This window comes from Budorcas taxicolor, chromosome 11 (assembly GCF_023091745.1).
Source record: "Budorcas taxicolor isolate Tak-1 chromosome 11, Takin1.1, whole genome shotgun sequence".
NCBI lineage: Eukaryota > Metazoa > Chordata > Mammalia > Artiodactyla > Bovidae > Budorcas > Budorcas taxicolor.
Genome location: NC_068920.1, coordinates 15,098,912 through 15,115,148, shown reverse-complemented (window position 1 = coordinate 15,115,148; position 16,237 = coordinate 15,098,912). Strand labels below are relative to the sequence as shown.

The following is a 16,237-nucleotide window of genomic DNA, read 5'->3' as shown; positions in this document are numbered from 1 at the left end:
TGCCCATACACTCAGTGATCCTGGAAGCTCTGTGAGCATAATGTGTTTGAGAAGCATAAATTCCCTCTAGATATAGCAAGATCCCAGCCAAATCCCTGAGGGGGCTGTGAAACTGTGAGTTCCCAGAACCAGCTTTATTTAGATTGATTCTTCCTGCTTCTCTCAAGGTTTCAGCACTTGGCACCTCAGCACAGCATCTGTACATAGAAAAAGTCTAGAGCAACTAGCCAGGCTGCAATAAGGATAGAGTCAGGCCAGTGTGGACTTTACAGCAGAAACTCAACAAGCCTCCCCTTTCAAGGGCACAGGGGCACATACACGGAGAAAATACCAGGAGGGCGGGTCCATCGGCTGGTTCTCCAAGGGAAAAATGAAAAGCAAATAGAATCTGTCTTCCAAGCCCACAATCTCCAATTTTCTTCTTTTCTCTATACCTTCCCCTTTTGATTTCTTGTTGTTCTTTTTTCCTCCCATCTCCAGTGAAACCTGCTCTCAGCTTTTTCTTTTTCTCTGAGAGTTTTTTCAGAATGAGAAAAGACTCTTTTTTCATTCATTCATTCATTAATATGAATTTGAAATAAGCTCCCACTGAATCAAATGAGAAATATTCCTTTGTTGCAAGTGAGGCTGAAACCATTGGTCAGTTTCAAAATCTTTAAATCCCAAAAGCATGTGATGAATGAAACAAACCTACCGAAAGTTCCTGCTCAGGGCAGAACCATGCCGACGGGAGGAGCACATGATCTATAGCTTGGAAGCAAACAGGAGGTGGTGAATTGGCACCTCTGGCCCATAAAAGGATCTCTGTCCTAACTGGAAATCAGCCATGGCCGAGGCTGACAGGGAACTGAAAGGCTGCCACCTTGGTGTGACCTGGGTTAAGGAATGGAAGGAGCAGGACAGAGTTGGGAGAGAAGCGGGGTAAAGACAGAGGAAGATCAGGAACCCCCATTTCACAACAGCTGGTGATGTCCATTGGACAGCATCTTTTAAGGCACCTGTGAATGCTCTTTCTGGAATACTTCCATCCTCATGGGCCCCTTCGCCTGAGCAGGCCGTGCAGGAACCCTCACTTCTGAGAGGTTTCCAGAGGACCGGCCACTGCTGAATAGTCTTACTGTGTATTAAAACCACGGCTTGCCTTGTGTTTGAAACCATATGACCCTGCCTCACTGGCCCCACCTGACCTGAATGGTTGGGGGCCTCAATGAAAGGCAGCGCCTCTACAGAGGGGTCGCCTGCTGCCCAGGAAGTGGCAGGGATGCGAACAGGGATGCTCATTGTACAGTGACTTCAGGACCCACACAACGAGACTCTCTGAGAAGAAACCTCTGAAGGAGACAGAGAGGAATTGCCATCAACAGCGCGGCCCAGAATCTGGCTGGAGACACAAGGGGAAGACGCTGAAAGTAGAACCCACCGGGCTCACGAGCAAGAAGAAGCCCTGAAGCAGAGGTAAGACTCTTAGGTAAGGACACAGAACCAGAGATGAAGATGCTGATGCTTCTCTGAGTCACTAGGACGGCCCCACTGCTGTCTGACTGTTCTTCCCCAAGAGGGGAGGACACCTGGCTGCCTGCTCTGTGCATCCCAGGAGCCACCAGCCACAGGCACCTTTGGTATTTGAGCTATATTGCATTCAATAAAATACATGATTCAAAGTCACTTGACCTACTCATTTTTGTTTCTATAATGCAGCCGCGAAAGATGGAAAGTTACCTATGTGGCTCATACTGTATTCCTTTCAGATGGTGTTCAACATCCCCATGAGGCCATTTCATCCAGGAGATCTTTTTTTCTGCCCTATTGCTTCTTCTTCTTCTTTATTTTTTTCTAACTTTTTGGCCACACCACTTGGCATGTGGGATCTTACTTCCCCAACCAGGGATTGAACCTGTGCCCACCCCCACCATGGAAGCTCAAATTCTTAACCACGGGACCACCAGGGAAGTCCTTGTCCTATTACTTGAGAATCCTAACAAGCCCACCATCACTGCAGTCAATTAGAACAATCTTAAAATGTCCAAAACCATTTGATTTCTTGTTGTTCTTTTTTCCTCCCATCTCCAGTGAAACCTGCCAACAGGTTATAGCCAACAAACTCATAATCAGCAAAGAAGGATCCTTGAAACAGAAATGACCCAGATGTTCTGGCAGCCACTTAAATTTCTAGTTCCCTCACCTCCTCACGACCAAGCCCTACTCTCAAGCCTGCCTCAGGTCTTGTAAGAGTTGGCTGGCCCAGTGGAGGCCTCTAACAGGGATCCTCCGGACACGCAACGCAGAAGCAATTCTAAAGGCTCCTTCCTTGAAACGTTTTGAAAGGCATGGAGCTGTCCATTTGTTTTCCCCTTGTCTCGCTGACCTGTCACTGCTGGTCTTTACCAGCGATGTAACACTCTAGTTCCAATAGATAACTCATGTTGGGGACACAGCATTTCTGTTCAATAAATTGATTAGAATCATTAGTTAGACTCATGGGCTCCAGAGTGAAAGAGACTCACAGGCCATCTGTCCGACACTTGATAAATGAGTTTCCTTGACGCCATTTCTCCAGCCTCAGCTTCCAAACATCCCTTGGGTTTGTTCACTATTCTAATCCCAGATCCATGGAAATGGCCTACATCGTTATTTGGTCCAAGCAACACATAAGAGAGAAGTGGGGCTTTTACTTCCCTTATTCTGAGTACTACAACTCCACATGAACAGCTAAATATCATGACTCCTCCAGTTCAGTTTCTTTTTAAAATTTTATTATTTTTGGCTGCATCATGACTTAGTTGGGTCTTAGTTGTGGCTCACAGGCTTAGTGGCCCCAAGGCATGTGGGATCTTAGTTCTCCAACCAGGAATTGAACCAGATCTGCTTTGGGAGGTGGATTCTTAACCACTGGATCACCAAGGAAGTTCCTTCACTTCACTTTCTTGAGCCCTGATTTCTTTTTTGACTGTGAACTCTGCCAAAAGAGGTCATTTAATTGTCTTCTTAATTGAAAAAAAGTTATTCAAATATAGTTGATTTACAGTGTTGTGCTAGTTTCAAGTATAGAGCAAAGTGATATACAAATCTATAGGGTTGCAAAGAACCAGACACAGCTGAAGCAACTGACCAGGCATGCGCATATATGTACGCAACCCTATGGACTGTAGCCCAGCAGGCTCCTCTGTCCATGGGATTCTCCAGGCAAGAATACTGGAGTGGATTGCCCAGCCCTCCTCCAGGGGATCTTCCCGACCCAGGAACTGAACTTGTGTCTCCTGTACTACAGGCAGATTCTTTACTGCTAAGCCACCAGGAGGAGAAGGCAATGGCACCCCACTCCAGCACTCTTACCTGGAAAATCCTATGGACAGAGGAGCCTGGTAGGCTGCAGTCCATGGGGTCGCTAACAGTCGGACACGGCTGAGCGACTTCACTTTCACCTTTCCCTTTCATGCACTGGAGAAGGAAATGGCAACCCACTCCAGTGTTCTTGCCTGGAGAATCCCAGGGACGGGGGAGCCTGGTGGGCTGCCGTCTCTGGGGTCACACGGAGTCGGACACGACTGAAGCGACTTAGCAGCAAGCCACTGGGAAAGCTTTTTCAGATCATTTTCCAATATAAGTTATTACAGGACATTGCCTGTGCTATACACTAGGCCCTTGTCTTGATTTCTTTTACCACTACATTACTCATTCCTGCTCTGGGAAAACCATCGATTTAAAAAGCGTTCTAAGTCTAGCAAGCTTTATGTACTAACATCAAAAATAAGCATCCACAGTGGTTCACAGCCTTGACTATGCCTGGGAATTTCCTGGAGGCTGAACAAATACTGAAGCTCACATCCACCCAGGAAGTCAGGAAATGTATTTTTACAAGCTCCAGGAGGCTTTAATATGTATCTAGGGCTGAACCACTAATCTCAAGAAGCCATGACCCTAATCCTTATGTTGATTCAAGTTAGTTTTCCTTTGAACTAGGAATCTGAATTTTTATTTCCAATTGAACTAGCAGAACTGGAATTGGTTCACTGTAAACAATTGGAGATTATTTAAGGCATTTGGAACTTGGACCAAGGAAAGGTGAAGTTGATTTAGGAACAACCGAACAACAAATTTGGGAAATCACCTTAAAAGAACATCAGGATTAGGCGACCTGGTACAATTAGTGCGTTTGCCTGCTAGCTGGGTAATTTGAACACATCGTGCCACCACGCTGAAGCTTCTTTGTCTATAAAATAAAGACATTGGTTTAGGAATCTTAGTGGGAAGGAATCCGCCTGCCAAAGCAGCAGATGCAGGGGACGTGGGTTTAATCCTTGGGTAGGGAAGATCCCTTGGAGAAGGAAATGGTAACCCACTGCCTGGGAAATCCCATGGACAGAGGAGCCCGGGCGGCTATAGTCCATATGTGGGTTGCAGAAGAGTCAGACACTAGTTACTGAACAACACAAAATGAAGATGAATTACACCACCCACTCTGTGAGCAGAGCTGCTATAAAGATACTTTGATGAACTTTTGAAACTGTGAATGTGTGCTAAGTCACTTCAGTCGAGTCTTAACATCCCCATGGACTGTAGCCCACCAGGATCCTCTGTCCACAGGAGTCTCCAGGCAGGAATACTGGAGTGGCTTGCCAAGCCCTCCTCCAGGGGATCTTCCTGACCCAGGGATTGAACTCACATGAAGAACGATCTTTACGAAGGTGTTAATTTTAAAAAACTTATTTTTTAGTGATTTATTCAGTATTGGCCATGAGATGTTTATTCATAACAAAAGTTAAGAGATATACATACCGGGAATCCTATTGAGTGTGACCCAGAAATGTTCATCAGGACTGTACGTGTCCTTGGACCAGGACATTAAGTCAAGCGCCAGTGGGTCGTGAAGGACGAAGTTTGCGAATTCCCTTGTGAGGGCCACGTAGGCAGTGCCAAAGTAAACGGTCATGTTGTGAGGAGGCAGTGTTTTCAATTTTGTGGTTTTAATCACGTAGGAATTTTTTTGCTTTAACAGCTCGTGGTGGACATACTTAGTCCGCCCAATTGCATGAGCTGGGGGCAGCACCCCGGGGGTGATATTTTTCCCTTTAAATCCCTTCAGATGCCGAATAATCTCCCTGTTGGTTTTCAGGGGGAAATCTTGCCCACAGGTGTTGAGGATGTATTTCCACGGAACCTCTGAGGCCACAAGATCTTTGATGCAGTTCAGGTCAGCCTGGAGCCTGGAAATCCCACCATAGACCACGGACTCCATCTTGGAAGCCAGAAAAGCATTTGGGAAGCAGCTCAGTAACTCCTTCACCGAGCCTTTAAATGTATCTGTTGCCTTTTCGTCCACGTGAACACAGTAGACATTTTGGGGCATGTAAATAGCCCTGAAGAGTCTCTCAAACGTGCCGAAGTCTTTGTGGATGGTCATCACATAAGCCAAGGGGAAGCCAGCCTCTTCTTCAGAGAGTGTCTCTGTTATGTAATGACTCCGAGCCACGTACTCATGACAGGTGGTTTCACTGAAGGTACTCTTCAATGCATTCTTTTTAGGGCAAAAACTCTTCCCCTTAAAAATCTGGTGACAGACTTCTGATAATAGTGAAGCATTGGATATGGAAGCTTCCAGGAAATTTTTATTCTCCCCTAACTCGTTTTTGCAAACAAACACAAAAATCAGGGCTGAGACCAGAGACACGCAGAAGAGACAACGCTTCCAAAAGCCCATCATTCAAAGCCAGGAAATGAGTAGACTGTCTCTTGGGACATCTGGTCAGAGGGTAGACAGACTTAACTTACATTTTCTCCGAAATCCATAACCATCCTCCAGGTGGACGCAGCTCTGACCGGCCGCTCCGTGACCTTCCAGCTGATGCTGCTTGTCCTTTTTCCGTCTTCCTTTCCTCTTCATTCCCCACGGTGCTGCTTTTCCACCTTTCTCCAACACGTTTCTGAAGGAACTCTTAGGGATTTGCTTTGCTCTGTCTCCTCCCCCGTCTCATCTTGCAACCTGTTTATACACACACAAAAAAACAAGTTGCCCCAGGGAGGTTCTGACTCCAGTGTGTCCACCCTTCCCTACAGGAAAATCAGTGAGGGGTGAAGGGGCCGTTCTGCAAGTCACTGATCTCAGACTTTAACCCCGGCCTCCTCTCTCAGCCAGAAGGTTGGCAACTGTGTCAGCTCCCCGACTTCCTGTTAATCATTGCATTCAACTGCCTGAGTTTGTTTGCTTAAACAGGACTGCCAAGTTACAAGCATCGGTCCCGAGCATGTGAACACTGCCTGGAGAGGTATTCTGTCAATAAATATTTAGTACTTAAAAATTAATGACCTCACCTTGTCTTTTTCCACACACGCCCCCCTCTCCATATTGGCTGGCTATGCCATAAAGCATGGCATATGACTGGCTGTTGAGCCATTCTTTCCAGCACTTAATTTTCTCTGCTGTGAGGTAAGGTCTTTAAAAAGGCACATTAGCAAGCAAACCTCACCACCTGACATACTACTCTAAGATGAATAAAAGCTAATTTTAAAAAAAAACCCCAAAACAGGGACTTCCCAGTGGTTAAGAATCTGTCACGCAATGCAGGGGACATAGGTTCTATGCCTGGTCTCAAGTGTTGCCCCTAAGACCCGATGCAGGGAATGAATAAATATTTTTTTTAAAATTGCATTTACATGAGAATAAGTACCCCTAAAAGCCTAGCAGCCCAATATAACCCCCAAATTGCACAGGGCCTAAAGCACCTAAGACCCGATGCATGCAAATGAATAAATATTTTTTTAAAAATACATTTACATGGAAAAAAATACCCCTAAAAGCCTAGCAGCCCAATATAACCCCCAAATTGCATAAGGCATAAAGCTGAAGTTCGGAGAAGGCAATGGCACCCCACTCCAGTACTCTTGCCTGAAAAATCCCATGGGCGGAGGAGCCTGGTAGGCTGCAGTCCATGGGGTCACGAAGAGTCGGACACGACTGAGTAACTTCACTTTCACTTTCATGCATTGGAGAAGGAAATGGCAACACACTCCAGTGTTCTTGCCTGAAGAATCCCAGGGATGGGGGAGCCTTGTTGGCTGCCATCTATGGGGTCGCACAGAGTCAGACACGACTAAAGCGACTTGACAGCAGCAGCAAGCTGAAGTTAGTGAATATCAAGTTTATCTCATCTAAGCTCAGGTTCCCACGTGGCTCAGTGGTAAAGAATTTGCCTGCCAATGCAGGAGACACAGGAGACATGGATTTGATCTCTTGGTTGGGAAGACCCTCTGAAGGAGGAAATGGTAACCTGCTCCATATTCTTGCCTGGAGAATCCCATGGAGAAAGGAGCCTGTTGGGCCACAGCCCATGGGGTCACAAAAGAGTCAGACACAACTTAGTGACTAAACAACCACAGAACTGAAGGCGAGAAGTTCTTAAATTCCATATATGAATAAACCTTTCCAAAGGAGTTCCCTTATCTGTAAAACATGAGAATCATTTTATCTTCTTCATAAGTCAGTCGTAGGAAGACAATGAGAAAAACGTATCAAGGGTTCACTGCCCCCCCCATCCATGAGTGGGGCTGAGACTGGAGACAGCTGGACCCCAGGCTGGGCAGCGGGAGCTTGTCTCCAGTTGGTGCTTCATGGCAGAGATAAAGGCAGGAGCAGAGAGGAGCTGAAATCTGCTTGAGTGAGAAGATGATGACCACAGTCTTCATCCTGGAGGTCAAGGAGATCTCCCTGACTGCACATGTGCAGAAAGGCTCCTCAGGGGTCAAAAATGGAGGCACCTATGTCTAATTATGCTTTTGAAATGAGTCGAATAGTTTGTGTAACTTTTTCTCCTCGTACATGCGGATGATGACATGAACTCTCTCTTGCTTGTTTTGGCTGTCTCCTCATTTCTTTCCATTTCTCCGGAGATTTCATGCATAAAAGCATTCCTAATTATTTGCCTGTTCTACCCTGAATTTACAACTCCCCGAGTTTGCTATGATTGTTGTTGTTCTTTTAACATTGTTTATTTATTTGGCTGCCAGGTCTTCATTGCATCATGCGGGATCTTCCGTTGAAGCTCTTGGGCTTACCTAACTGCTCCGTGGCAAGTGGGATCTTAGATCCCTGGCCAGGGATTGAACCTGTGTCCCCTGCATTGCAAGATGGATTCTTAGCCCCTGGACCACCAGTCCTTGAAGCCCCTACAACTCCCTGAGTTTAAAGTTACAAGGTGAAGAACGTTTGCAAGTTGGCACTTGGCTGCAGTGGAATCCTACCCCCAAATCCTTAAAATCAGAAGGATTTTGACAGTGCTAGACATTATTAGTGGCGATCTTTTTTCTTTTTCTTTGCACTACCCCAGTGCTCTCTGATGTTTACTCTCCTAGTGGTCACTTGGGAGATGCTGGTTTTCCTGAGGCCCTTTTGCATGACACCACTCACCATTCTTCCGAATTTTGGGCAGGATGCTCTTGCCATTTGTACAAGATCGTAGAAGGGATGGTAATAAGTGATGAAAAAGAACGGCGATCCTTTTCCTCAGTTTGAACATTAGGTCAAAAACTATTTTTTAAATTAATTAATTTGTGGCTGTACTGGGTCTTCGCTGCTGTGCACAGGCTTTCTCTAATTGTGGCGAGCAGGGGCTACGTTTCGTTGTGGGCCACGGGCTTCTCATCCCCTGACTTCTCTTGTTGCAGAGCACAGACTTAGGTGGGTGGGCTTCGGTAGTTGCACGGCTTGGGTCAATAGTTGTGGTGCATGGGTTTAGTCGCCTCGGCACGTGGAATCTTCCCAGACCGGGGACTGAACCCATGTCCCCCACGTGGGCAGGCAGACTCTCAACCACTGGACCACACAGGCAAGTCCCAGGTCAAAACTGATACCCCAAATTCTAAGTTGGAGGCACCGACTGAGTAGGTTAGAGTTCTGGAGAAGTTGTCCGCCAGGGCAGACTTGTGGCTTGGCTACTCAGTAAATGGTTGGGTATATGACGAAGTCCTAGAACTCAACCCATACTTGCTTATTTCTACATAATGTTCAGTCTTACAAATTCCCACTCCAGCCACAAACTCATTTTCATCCTAGGAAAACTGCACTGAGAGTTTAATCTCCACAGCTGACTGGAGAAAGGGAGCAGAGAGAAGGGCCCTGTTTGTACAGCTGCGGTTATTCCACACACCAGTACCCAAAGCACTTTTCACGTATTCATTTCATTTTGACAGCACCTCTGTGCCCAAGTGAGAAACCAGGGATACCAAGGGGAAACTTTGTCCGAGTCCCCAGAGATCATAGAGAAAGAGCAGCTTGGGTTAAACTGGTTTTATGTGCACATCACATCTTGTCTTTTTCTCCAGCTCTGTCTTCGGCCAGACTCTCTTCTCTGTCTTCTTTCTCTTTTCTCTCCTTCCTCTTTCTCTGTTTGTCTATACATTTACTATACTAAATTCTGTACTCTGCTTTACCTTCATCTCTGTGGGGGTTTGGTTTTTTTGTTAGCCACAGGAAATAGTCTGAAGCACCAGGACTTAAAATAGCCCCATGTGTGGTTGAGAAAGAGTGTTGAGAAACAGCCCGGATCGTATGAAGGAAGGTCTCCAGTTTAGTCAAAGCCACTCTTGACAGCCCAGCGCGTCTAAGAAAGTCATTTGATCTCACACCTCCCTGTTTCCTCCTGAGTAAATTTGAGAAAACAACCCCTGCTCTCACTCAGGGACCTCCAAGGTTGGCTTCCTCCCAGGCAGATCACCCATGCCTCTGAGTCTGGGTTTTTTCTGACATCAATGTCCGGGTGCAGCTGGAAGATTCCAGAAGTAACATACAGAAAGCATCCAGCCGGAGAGTGGCCAGAGATGTCAGAGCGAATTTTAGACTTCCAGGGAAAGCCATTGAGAAGAAAAGAGTGAGGGGAGGAGGTGGGGAAGGTTGAATTTTTTGACATAAAATACCTGGAAATAGAATAGCAGGAAAATGAAAGAAAAAGCTGGTTCTTTTCTTTTTCTCTTTGGCCGCGCCAGGCAGCAGGCAGGATCTTCCCTGGCCAGGGATGGAACCCATATCCCCTGCAATGGAAGCTCGGAGTCTTAACCAGTGGGCCACCAGGGAAGCTCAAAGCTGGTTCTTGTCAAAACAGCCCATTAAATATCATTGGTATAATGCAAAGCTGAGGCCAAGAGCTGACAGATGAAGAGCAGCTCAGGGTTGCCTGCTAAGTTGCTCAGTCGTGTCCCACTCTTTGCAGCCCTATGAGCCCGCTGTAGCCCACCAGTCTCCTCTGTCCATGGGATTTCCGAGCAAGAATACTGGGGTGGGTTGCCATTTCATTCTCCAGGGGATCTTCCCTACCCAGGGATTGAACCCACATCTCTTACATATCCTGCATTGGCAGACCAGTTCTTTACCACTAGCGCCACCTGGGAAGTATCTTGTAATAACCTACGATGGAAAAGAATCTGAAAAAGAATATATATAAGTGAATCCCTTTGCCATATACTAGAAACTAAAAGAACATGTAAATCAACTATACTTCAGTTTTAAAAAAAAGAGGTGATGTTTCCAGAAAACCTCTTCCCTCAGTAGTTTTCTAGCAAATTGACCCCTTTCTATCTCTCTCCATTCCCAGGAGGATAAAGTTGCCTGGGAACATCCTAGTGCGAATCCTCTCCTTCTCTTATGATGGAGGCCCTTATTGGAGTTTACGCTGCTATTTAAACGCAGAATAACAGAAGCTGGAATGTGGAAGCATAACGTTCTGTTTGCCTCAGTCCCAGTCCCAAAGGCCTGTCCTTCAGAGTCGCAAAGATTGAGACTTAAAATAAGCTGGAGTCTTGGAGTCTCAAGTTACTGTTATCCAACACCGGCTTACCCTCCCCTACATAGTCCTGGAAGCTTTGAATCTAATGCTTCCAATTCCGGAAATGTTGTAAGATGTTGCTGTGGGGGAGATAACTGTCCTTGATATAACTGCATCTCCCACTAGGACACTCAAAATAGGGCCCATGCCAATGCAGGAGACTCGGGTTCCATCCCTGGGTCAGGAAGATCCCCTGAAGAAGGAAATGGCAACCCGCTCCAGTATTCTTGCCTGGGAAATCCCTCGGACAGGGAAGCCTGGCAGGCTACAGTCCATGGGGTTACAAAGAGTCAGACATGACTGAGCAACTAAACCACAACTTTCCTGAGACTACCGTCCAATTTACCCATGCAGAAGTTTGCTTTTCCTAGAGAAAGAACTTTCGAATTTTCTTCACAGATTCTTTTTTTTTAATATTTATTTTAAATTTTATTGTATGTATTTGGTTTCATTAGGTCTTAGCTGCAGCATGTGGGATCTAGTTCCCAGATCAGGGTTGGCACCCAGACCCCTAGAACTCCAGGAAGTGAGGGGTCTTAGCCACTAGAGCACCAGGGAGTCCTCTTTCCAGATTCTTTGTGCTTAAAGTTCACCTCAAATTTAGTCCCAGGTGGGAAAGCCTATAGCCCCAGATCTGGAGTGACCTTTAAAAGAGTTGGGTCTGAATTCATTCCAGAGGTAGAAAGGCTGACACCTGACAAAGCTGTATGTGAAAAGGTGTGACTTAGTTTTGACACTTCCCAGCATTAATTGCAATAGCATTTTCCATAGTGAAAAAACTGGAAACACACGCTCAACAACTGAGGAATTGTTAAGCAAATTCTAGTACATCCATACTATGAAAAAGAATGCAATTACCTAATATATATGCACAGCAATTATTTCTCAACTTGTGCAATGTATAACTTTTGCTTTTTAAAATTTTCTTAGTTTTTACATACCGACTTTTCTTTATTTCTCATATTTCCTACAGTAGGATTGTATTTTATAATAAGAAAATTTTTAAATTATTATTTTATTCATTTGGCTGCCTTGGGTCTTAGTCACAGCGTACTGGCTCAGTGGTTGCGGGAAGTGCACTTAGTCACCCCTTGGCACGTGGGATCTGAGTTCCCCAATCAGGAATCGAACCTGCATCCCCTACTTTGGAAAGAAGATTCCCAACCACTGGACCACCAAGGAAGTCCCAAGAAAAAAATTATTTTAGTATTCTGCTCATCAATAACTAGTACAGGGTTTTCAGATTCTACACAAAGGGTGAGTTCTTGACTCATGCAAGCCTGGAGCACAGAGCTGACAGAGGATGGCAGGTTTCCATTCACCAAAGTGAGACTGCCATGTGGCCAGGCCTAAGTGTAGTCTACAGTTCACTTGTCTGACAGTCTGGAATTCTGGAAAGTTCTGGTCAATTAAAAAAAATTGATTTGGAAAGGCTGAATTATTTCACATTGTTCTTATAGAAATTTTGTTGACATTTTTCAGACCTCAAACTTTTCAAACTTGAGTGATTCAAATTCACATAAAATGAAACCATTATGAATAACCCACATTGCAAATAACTGGAAGAATCTGCCTGCAATGAAGCAGACCCTGGTTCGATTCCTGGGTAGGGAAAATCTGCTGGAGAGGGATAGGCTACCCACTCCAGTATTCTTGGGCTTCTCTTGTGGCTCAGCTGGTAAAGAATCTGCCTGCGATGTGGGAGACCTGGTTTTGATCCCTAGGTTGGGAAGATCCCCTGGAGTAGGGAAAGGCTACCCACTCCAGTGTTCGGGCCTGGAGAACTCTGTGGAGTGTTCAGCCCATGGAGTTGCAAAGAGTTGGACATGATTGAGAGATTTTCACAAACAACATACTATAATTGATTAAAAAAAAAAAAACCAGTTTCACTTGTCATATCAAAGACATATGACCATGTCAAAATTTGATAGGCACTTTCTCTAAACAAACTGTCTATTTATTGATATGTAAGACGATTAACTTCCTTATATGAATTCCTTGCAACAGACACACGAAAATTTATAGAGTGTCCATAAAGCTGGAAACATAGGTGAATATGCATGCGTGCATAGTCACTTTAGTAGTGTCCAGCTCTTTGCAACCCTATGTACTGTAGCCCACCAAGCTCCTCTGTCCATGAGACTTTTCAGGCAAGAATACTGGAGTGGATTCCCATACCCCCCTCCAGGGGATCTTCCCGACCCAGGGATCGAACCTGCATCTCCTGCATTGCAGGCGAGAATTCTTTACCGCGGAGCCACCAGGGAGGCCCAAAGGTGAATATATGTAATACAATTAAGGACAGTTTCAAAGTGTAAAATACTTGCACACAAACACACGCACATATACGCACAATGCTTCCAGACTTTATGTAGAATCAAGTCCCACATACCTGGAATCCTGTTCAGTGTCACCCAGAAATGCTCATCAGGAGAGTACGTGTCCCTCGACCACTCAAGTAAGTCAAGAGCCCTCTGGACTCAGAGAACAAAATTAACAAATTCTCTTGTAAGCGCTACGTAGGTGGAACCGAAGTAAATGGTGAGATTATGGGGAGGAGGCATTTTTCTTATCCAAATCCACAGCATGAAGGAAAACAAACTATATCTCTGCTCCAAGTGCCTGTATTTAGTCCTTCTGATAATGTGAGAAGGAGGCAGCACCCTGGGGGTGATGTTTTTTCCTTTAATTCCTTTGAGATGCTGGATGATCTCCCTGTTAGTTTTCAAGGGGAAATCTTGCCCACAGGTGTTGATGGTGTATTTCCACAGGACCTCTGAGTCTACGAGGTCTTGCAGGCAGTTCAGGTCAGCCTGGAGCCTGGAAATTCCTGCGTAGACCATAGACTCCATCTTGGAAGCAAGGAAGGCATTTGGGAAGCAGCTCAGTAATTGCTCCACTGCATCTTTAAATTCAGCTGTTGCTTTCTCATCCACGTGAACACCGTAGACGTTCTGAGGCATGTAGACAGCCCTGAAGAGCCTCTGGAATGTATCCAGGTCTTTGTGGATGACCATGACATATGCCAAAGGGAACTCAGCTTCTCCTTTGGACAGAGGTTTCATTATGTAGTGATTCTGGGTCAGGTATTGTTGGCAAGTTATGTCTTTCAATGGCGTCATTGGTGTATTTCCACCCAAGATTTTCTTTCCTGCTACAACCATGTCACAGGCCTCTGCAAGCACCGAAGAGTTTGCGATTTTCCGCACTAGCAGTTATTTTGGCAGGTGAAAATTGTTGATATACAGGAACAAAAGAGTTATAGAAATGGCCATAAATCCCACGACAAACTCGAACATCTTCAGCGTCATGCTTCCCACCACCTCTCCTGCGTTCGTCACTCTGTATCATTACAAACTCAGCTGCAGCTTCATCCTCTGACTGTTGGAGAATCAACTCCTATTTCTGATTTTGAGCAAGAAGAGAAATACTGCCTCTCACTTAAGGGTCAAGGGGTCAACCCCAAGCTTGAAGTTCTTCTTTTACAATGAAGGGACTGAGTGGATCCAAGAACATGAGGCACTGGGGCCAATGGAGCAAGAACTGCTTGATGGTGTCACCTTGGTCCAGCTCAACCTCAAGTTAAGACCCTGCACACCTGTCACAGCTGCCAACTCAGGGTATTCTCCCGGGAGGGCGGGGAGGAGGATGTTGAATGTGGGTCCTTCTTACAGCCCTTTTACCCCCTGCCAGAGGGAGACCTCATCACCATGACTGATGTCGTCTTTAAGCTCAGGGGACAACTTATTTCTTCAGTTTGGGGCCTGTCTCACTTGTCATGAGGTGGGTCACCGCTAGCACTGACTGATACTAATCTTGACGGCACCCAGAATTTCTCAACAGCAGTGTATCCCTCTACCTGAAGATAAAAATCAAGAATTCATTGAAATGCAGGATTGGATGGAATCGTGCAGATCATTCAGACCGGCTCACTCAAGTCGCAAATGCAGCACCTTGAAAATGAACTGTCACTGACTTTTTATCACACTTTTTTTTTTTTTTTTTTTTTGCTGCACCAAGTGGCATGCGGAATCTTAGTTCCCTGGCCAAGGATCGAACCCGGGCCCCCTACGGTGGAAGCGTGTAGTCTTAACAACTGGACTGCTAGGGAAGTCCCTCTATGGCACTCTCGGCTCCACTTTCTCACTGATGGTCTGGGAGGTGAGCGTGGGCGTTATACCCACAGGAGGAGACTGAGGCCCACTTGCCTGACTCTAGCAAGGTTTCGACTCTACCTGGAATATTCTCTTCCCACACGTTTACTTGATGAGATCCTCCCGTCCACTGGGCCCTTGTGTGGCACCCTTCCCTGCCTCCCATGTTTGTGTGCATTTTTTAAAATATCCTTTACTGCTATATCTTGATTTACTAATTTTTGACATTGTATATTTAGGAGCCCTTCCTGTTCCGCTAGGACCTGGCACCCCAGTCTGTCTGTTTGCCCCACTGCCAGCCCATGGAAGGTGATTTCTGTCTACTGATCACAGTGTTTTTGGCACCTGGTTGATAATAGGCATGCATCATAAAACTAAGTCTGGTCCTTCTTCTTCCCTCTACACCAGGGGTGGGCAAAACTACAATGGGCATCGTGGTGGGGCGGGGGGCAATCCACCTGTCATTTTTGGGGGGTGCATAGCATGTGGAATCTTAATTCCCCAACAAGGAATCGAACCCGTGCTACCCACATTGAAAAGGCAGAAGGGCAGAGTCTTCATTTTTGAAAGCACAGAGTCTTAACCACTGGACTGCCAGAGAAGTCCCTGCCATATGTTTTCTACGGTTTGTGTGCATTTTTAAAAATATCCTTTAATGCTATATCTTGATTTACTAGTTTTAGACATTGTATATTGACTTTCTTCCATGGTAGATGAGAACTTAGTTCTTCCACACCATGCGTGCATGCTAAGTCACTTTAGTCGTGTTCGACTCTTTGGGATCTTGTGGACTTAGCCCACCAGGCTCCTCTGTCCAAGGGATTCTCCAGGCAAGAATACTGGAGTGGGTTGCCATGTCCTTCTCCACTGTGTGCAGTTTTGAATGGCTGAAAGAAAATTTGAAGAAAGAAAAAATATTTCATGGCATGTGAAATTCAAATTTCAGTGTCCATGAATAAAAGGCCGCTGGAACATAGCCATTTGTTTACAGATTGTAAACGCAGAGAATCCACTAAAATGCATTGTTCTGCTGGTCTTATCTGCACACGGTCACTTGGAGAGTCTCACCTGAGACTCAAGTGAACTGGAAATTCAGAGAACACTTTGCCTGACTCCAGCGTGACTCTGACTTTGGCAAAATGTGGTGCTGCCACTCAGAGGCCGTGTGGCTCATAGCTCAGCCTGGTGGACTAGCTCTTGCTTGACAGGAGGGAGAATTCTTGCCATTACAGCGTTTTATTCCCCACTAGACTGAGTCGGACACGATTGAGC

The 16,237-nt window shown here is 45.7% G+C and overlaps 1 protein-coding gene and 1 pseudogene across 3 annotated transcripts in view; both read right to left on the bottom strand.

Moving 5' to 3' along the window:
• LOC128055248 (N-acetyllactosaminide beta-1,6-N-acetylglucosaminyl-transferase-like) overlaps window positions 1-6,162 on the bottom strand; it is a 61,455-nt gene extending 55,293 nt beyond the window's left edge. For 2 of the 3 annotated variants that reach the window (XM_052647692.1, XM_052647693.1), the window contains exon 1: window positions 4,777-6,162. In XM_052647692.1, coding sequence (XP_052503652.1) covers window positions 4,777-5,701 — 925 coding nt within the window. In that variant the 5' untranslated portion in view covers window positions 5,702-6,162. Of the gene's footprint in view, window positions 1-2,806; window positions 2,957-4,776 lie in introns of those variants that run through there. The other variant, XM_052647691.1, reaches the window with a different exon arrangement.
• Window positions 6,163-13,057: 6,895 nt separating this feature from the next.
• LOC128055088 (N-acetyllactosaminide beta-1,6-N-acetylglucosaminyl-transferase-like) lies at window positions 13,058-13,933 on the bottom strand (annotated as a pseudogene).
• Window positions 13,934-16,237: the final 2,304 nt, after the last annotated feature.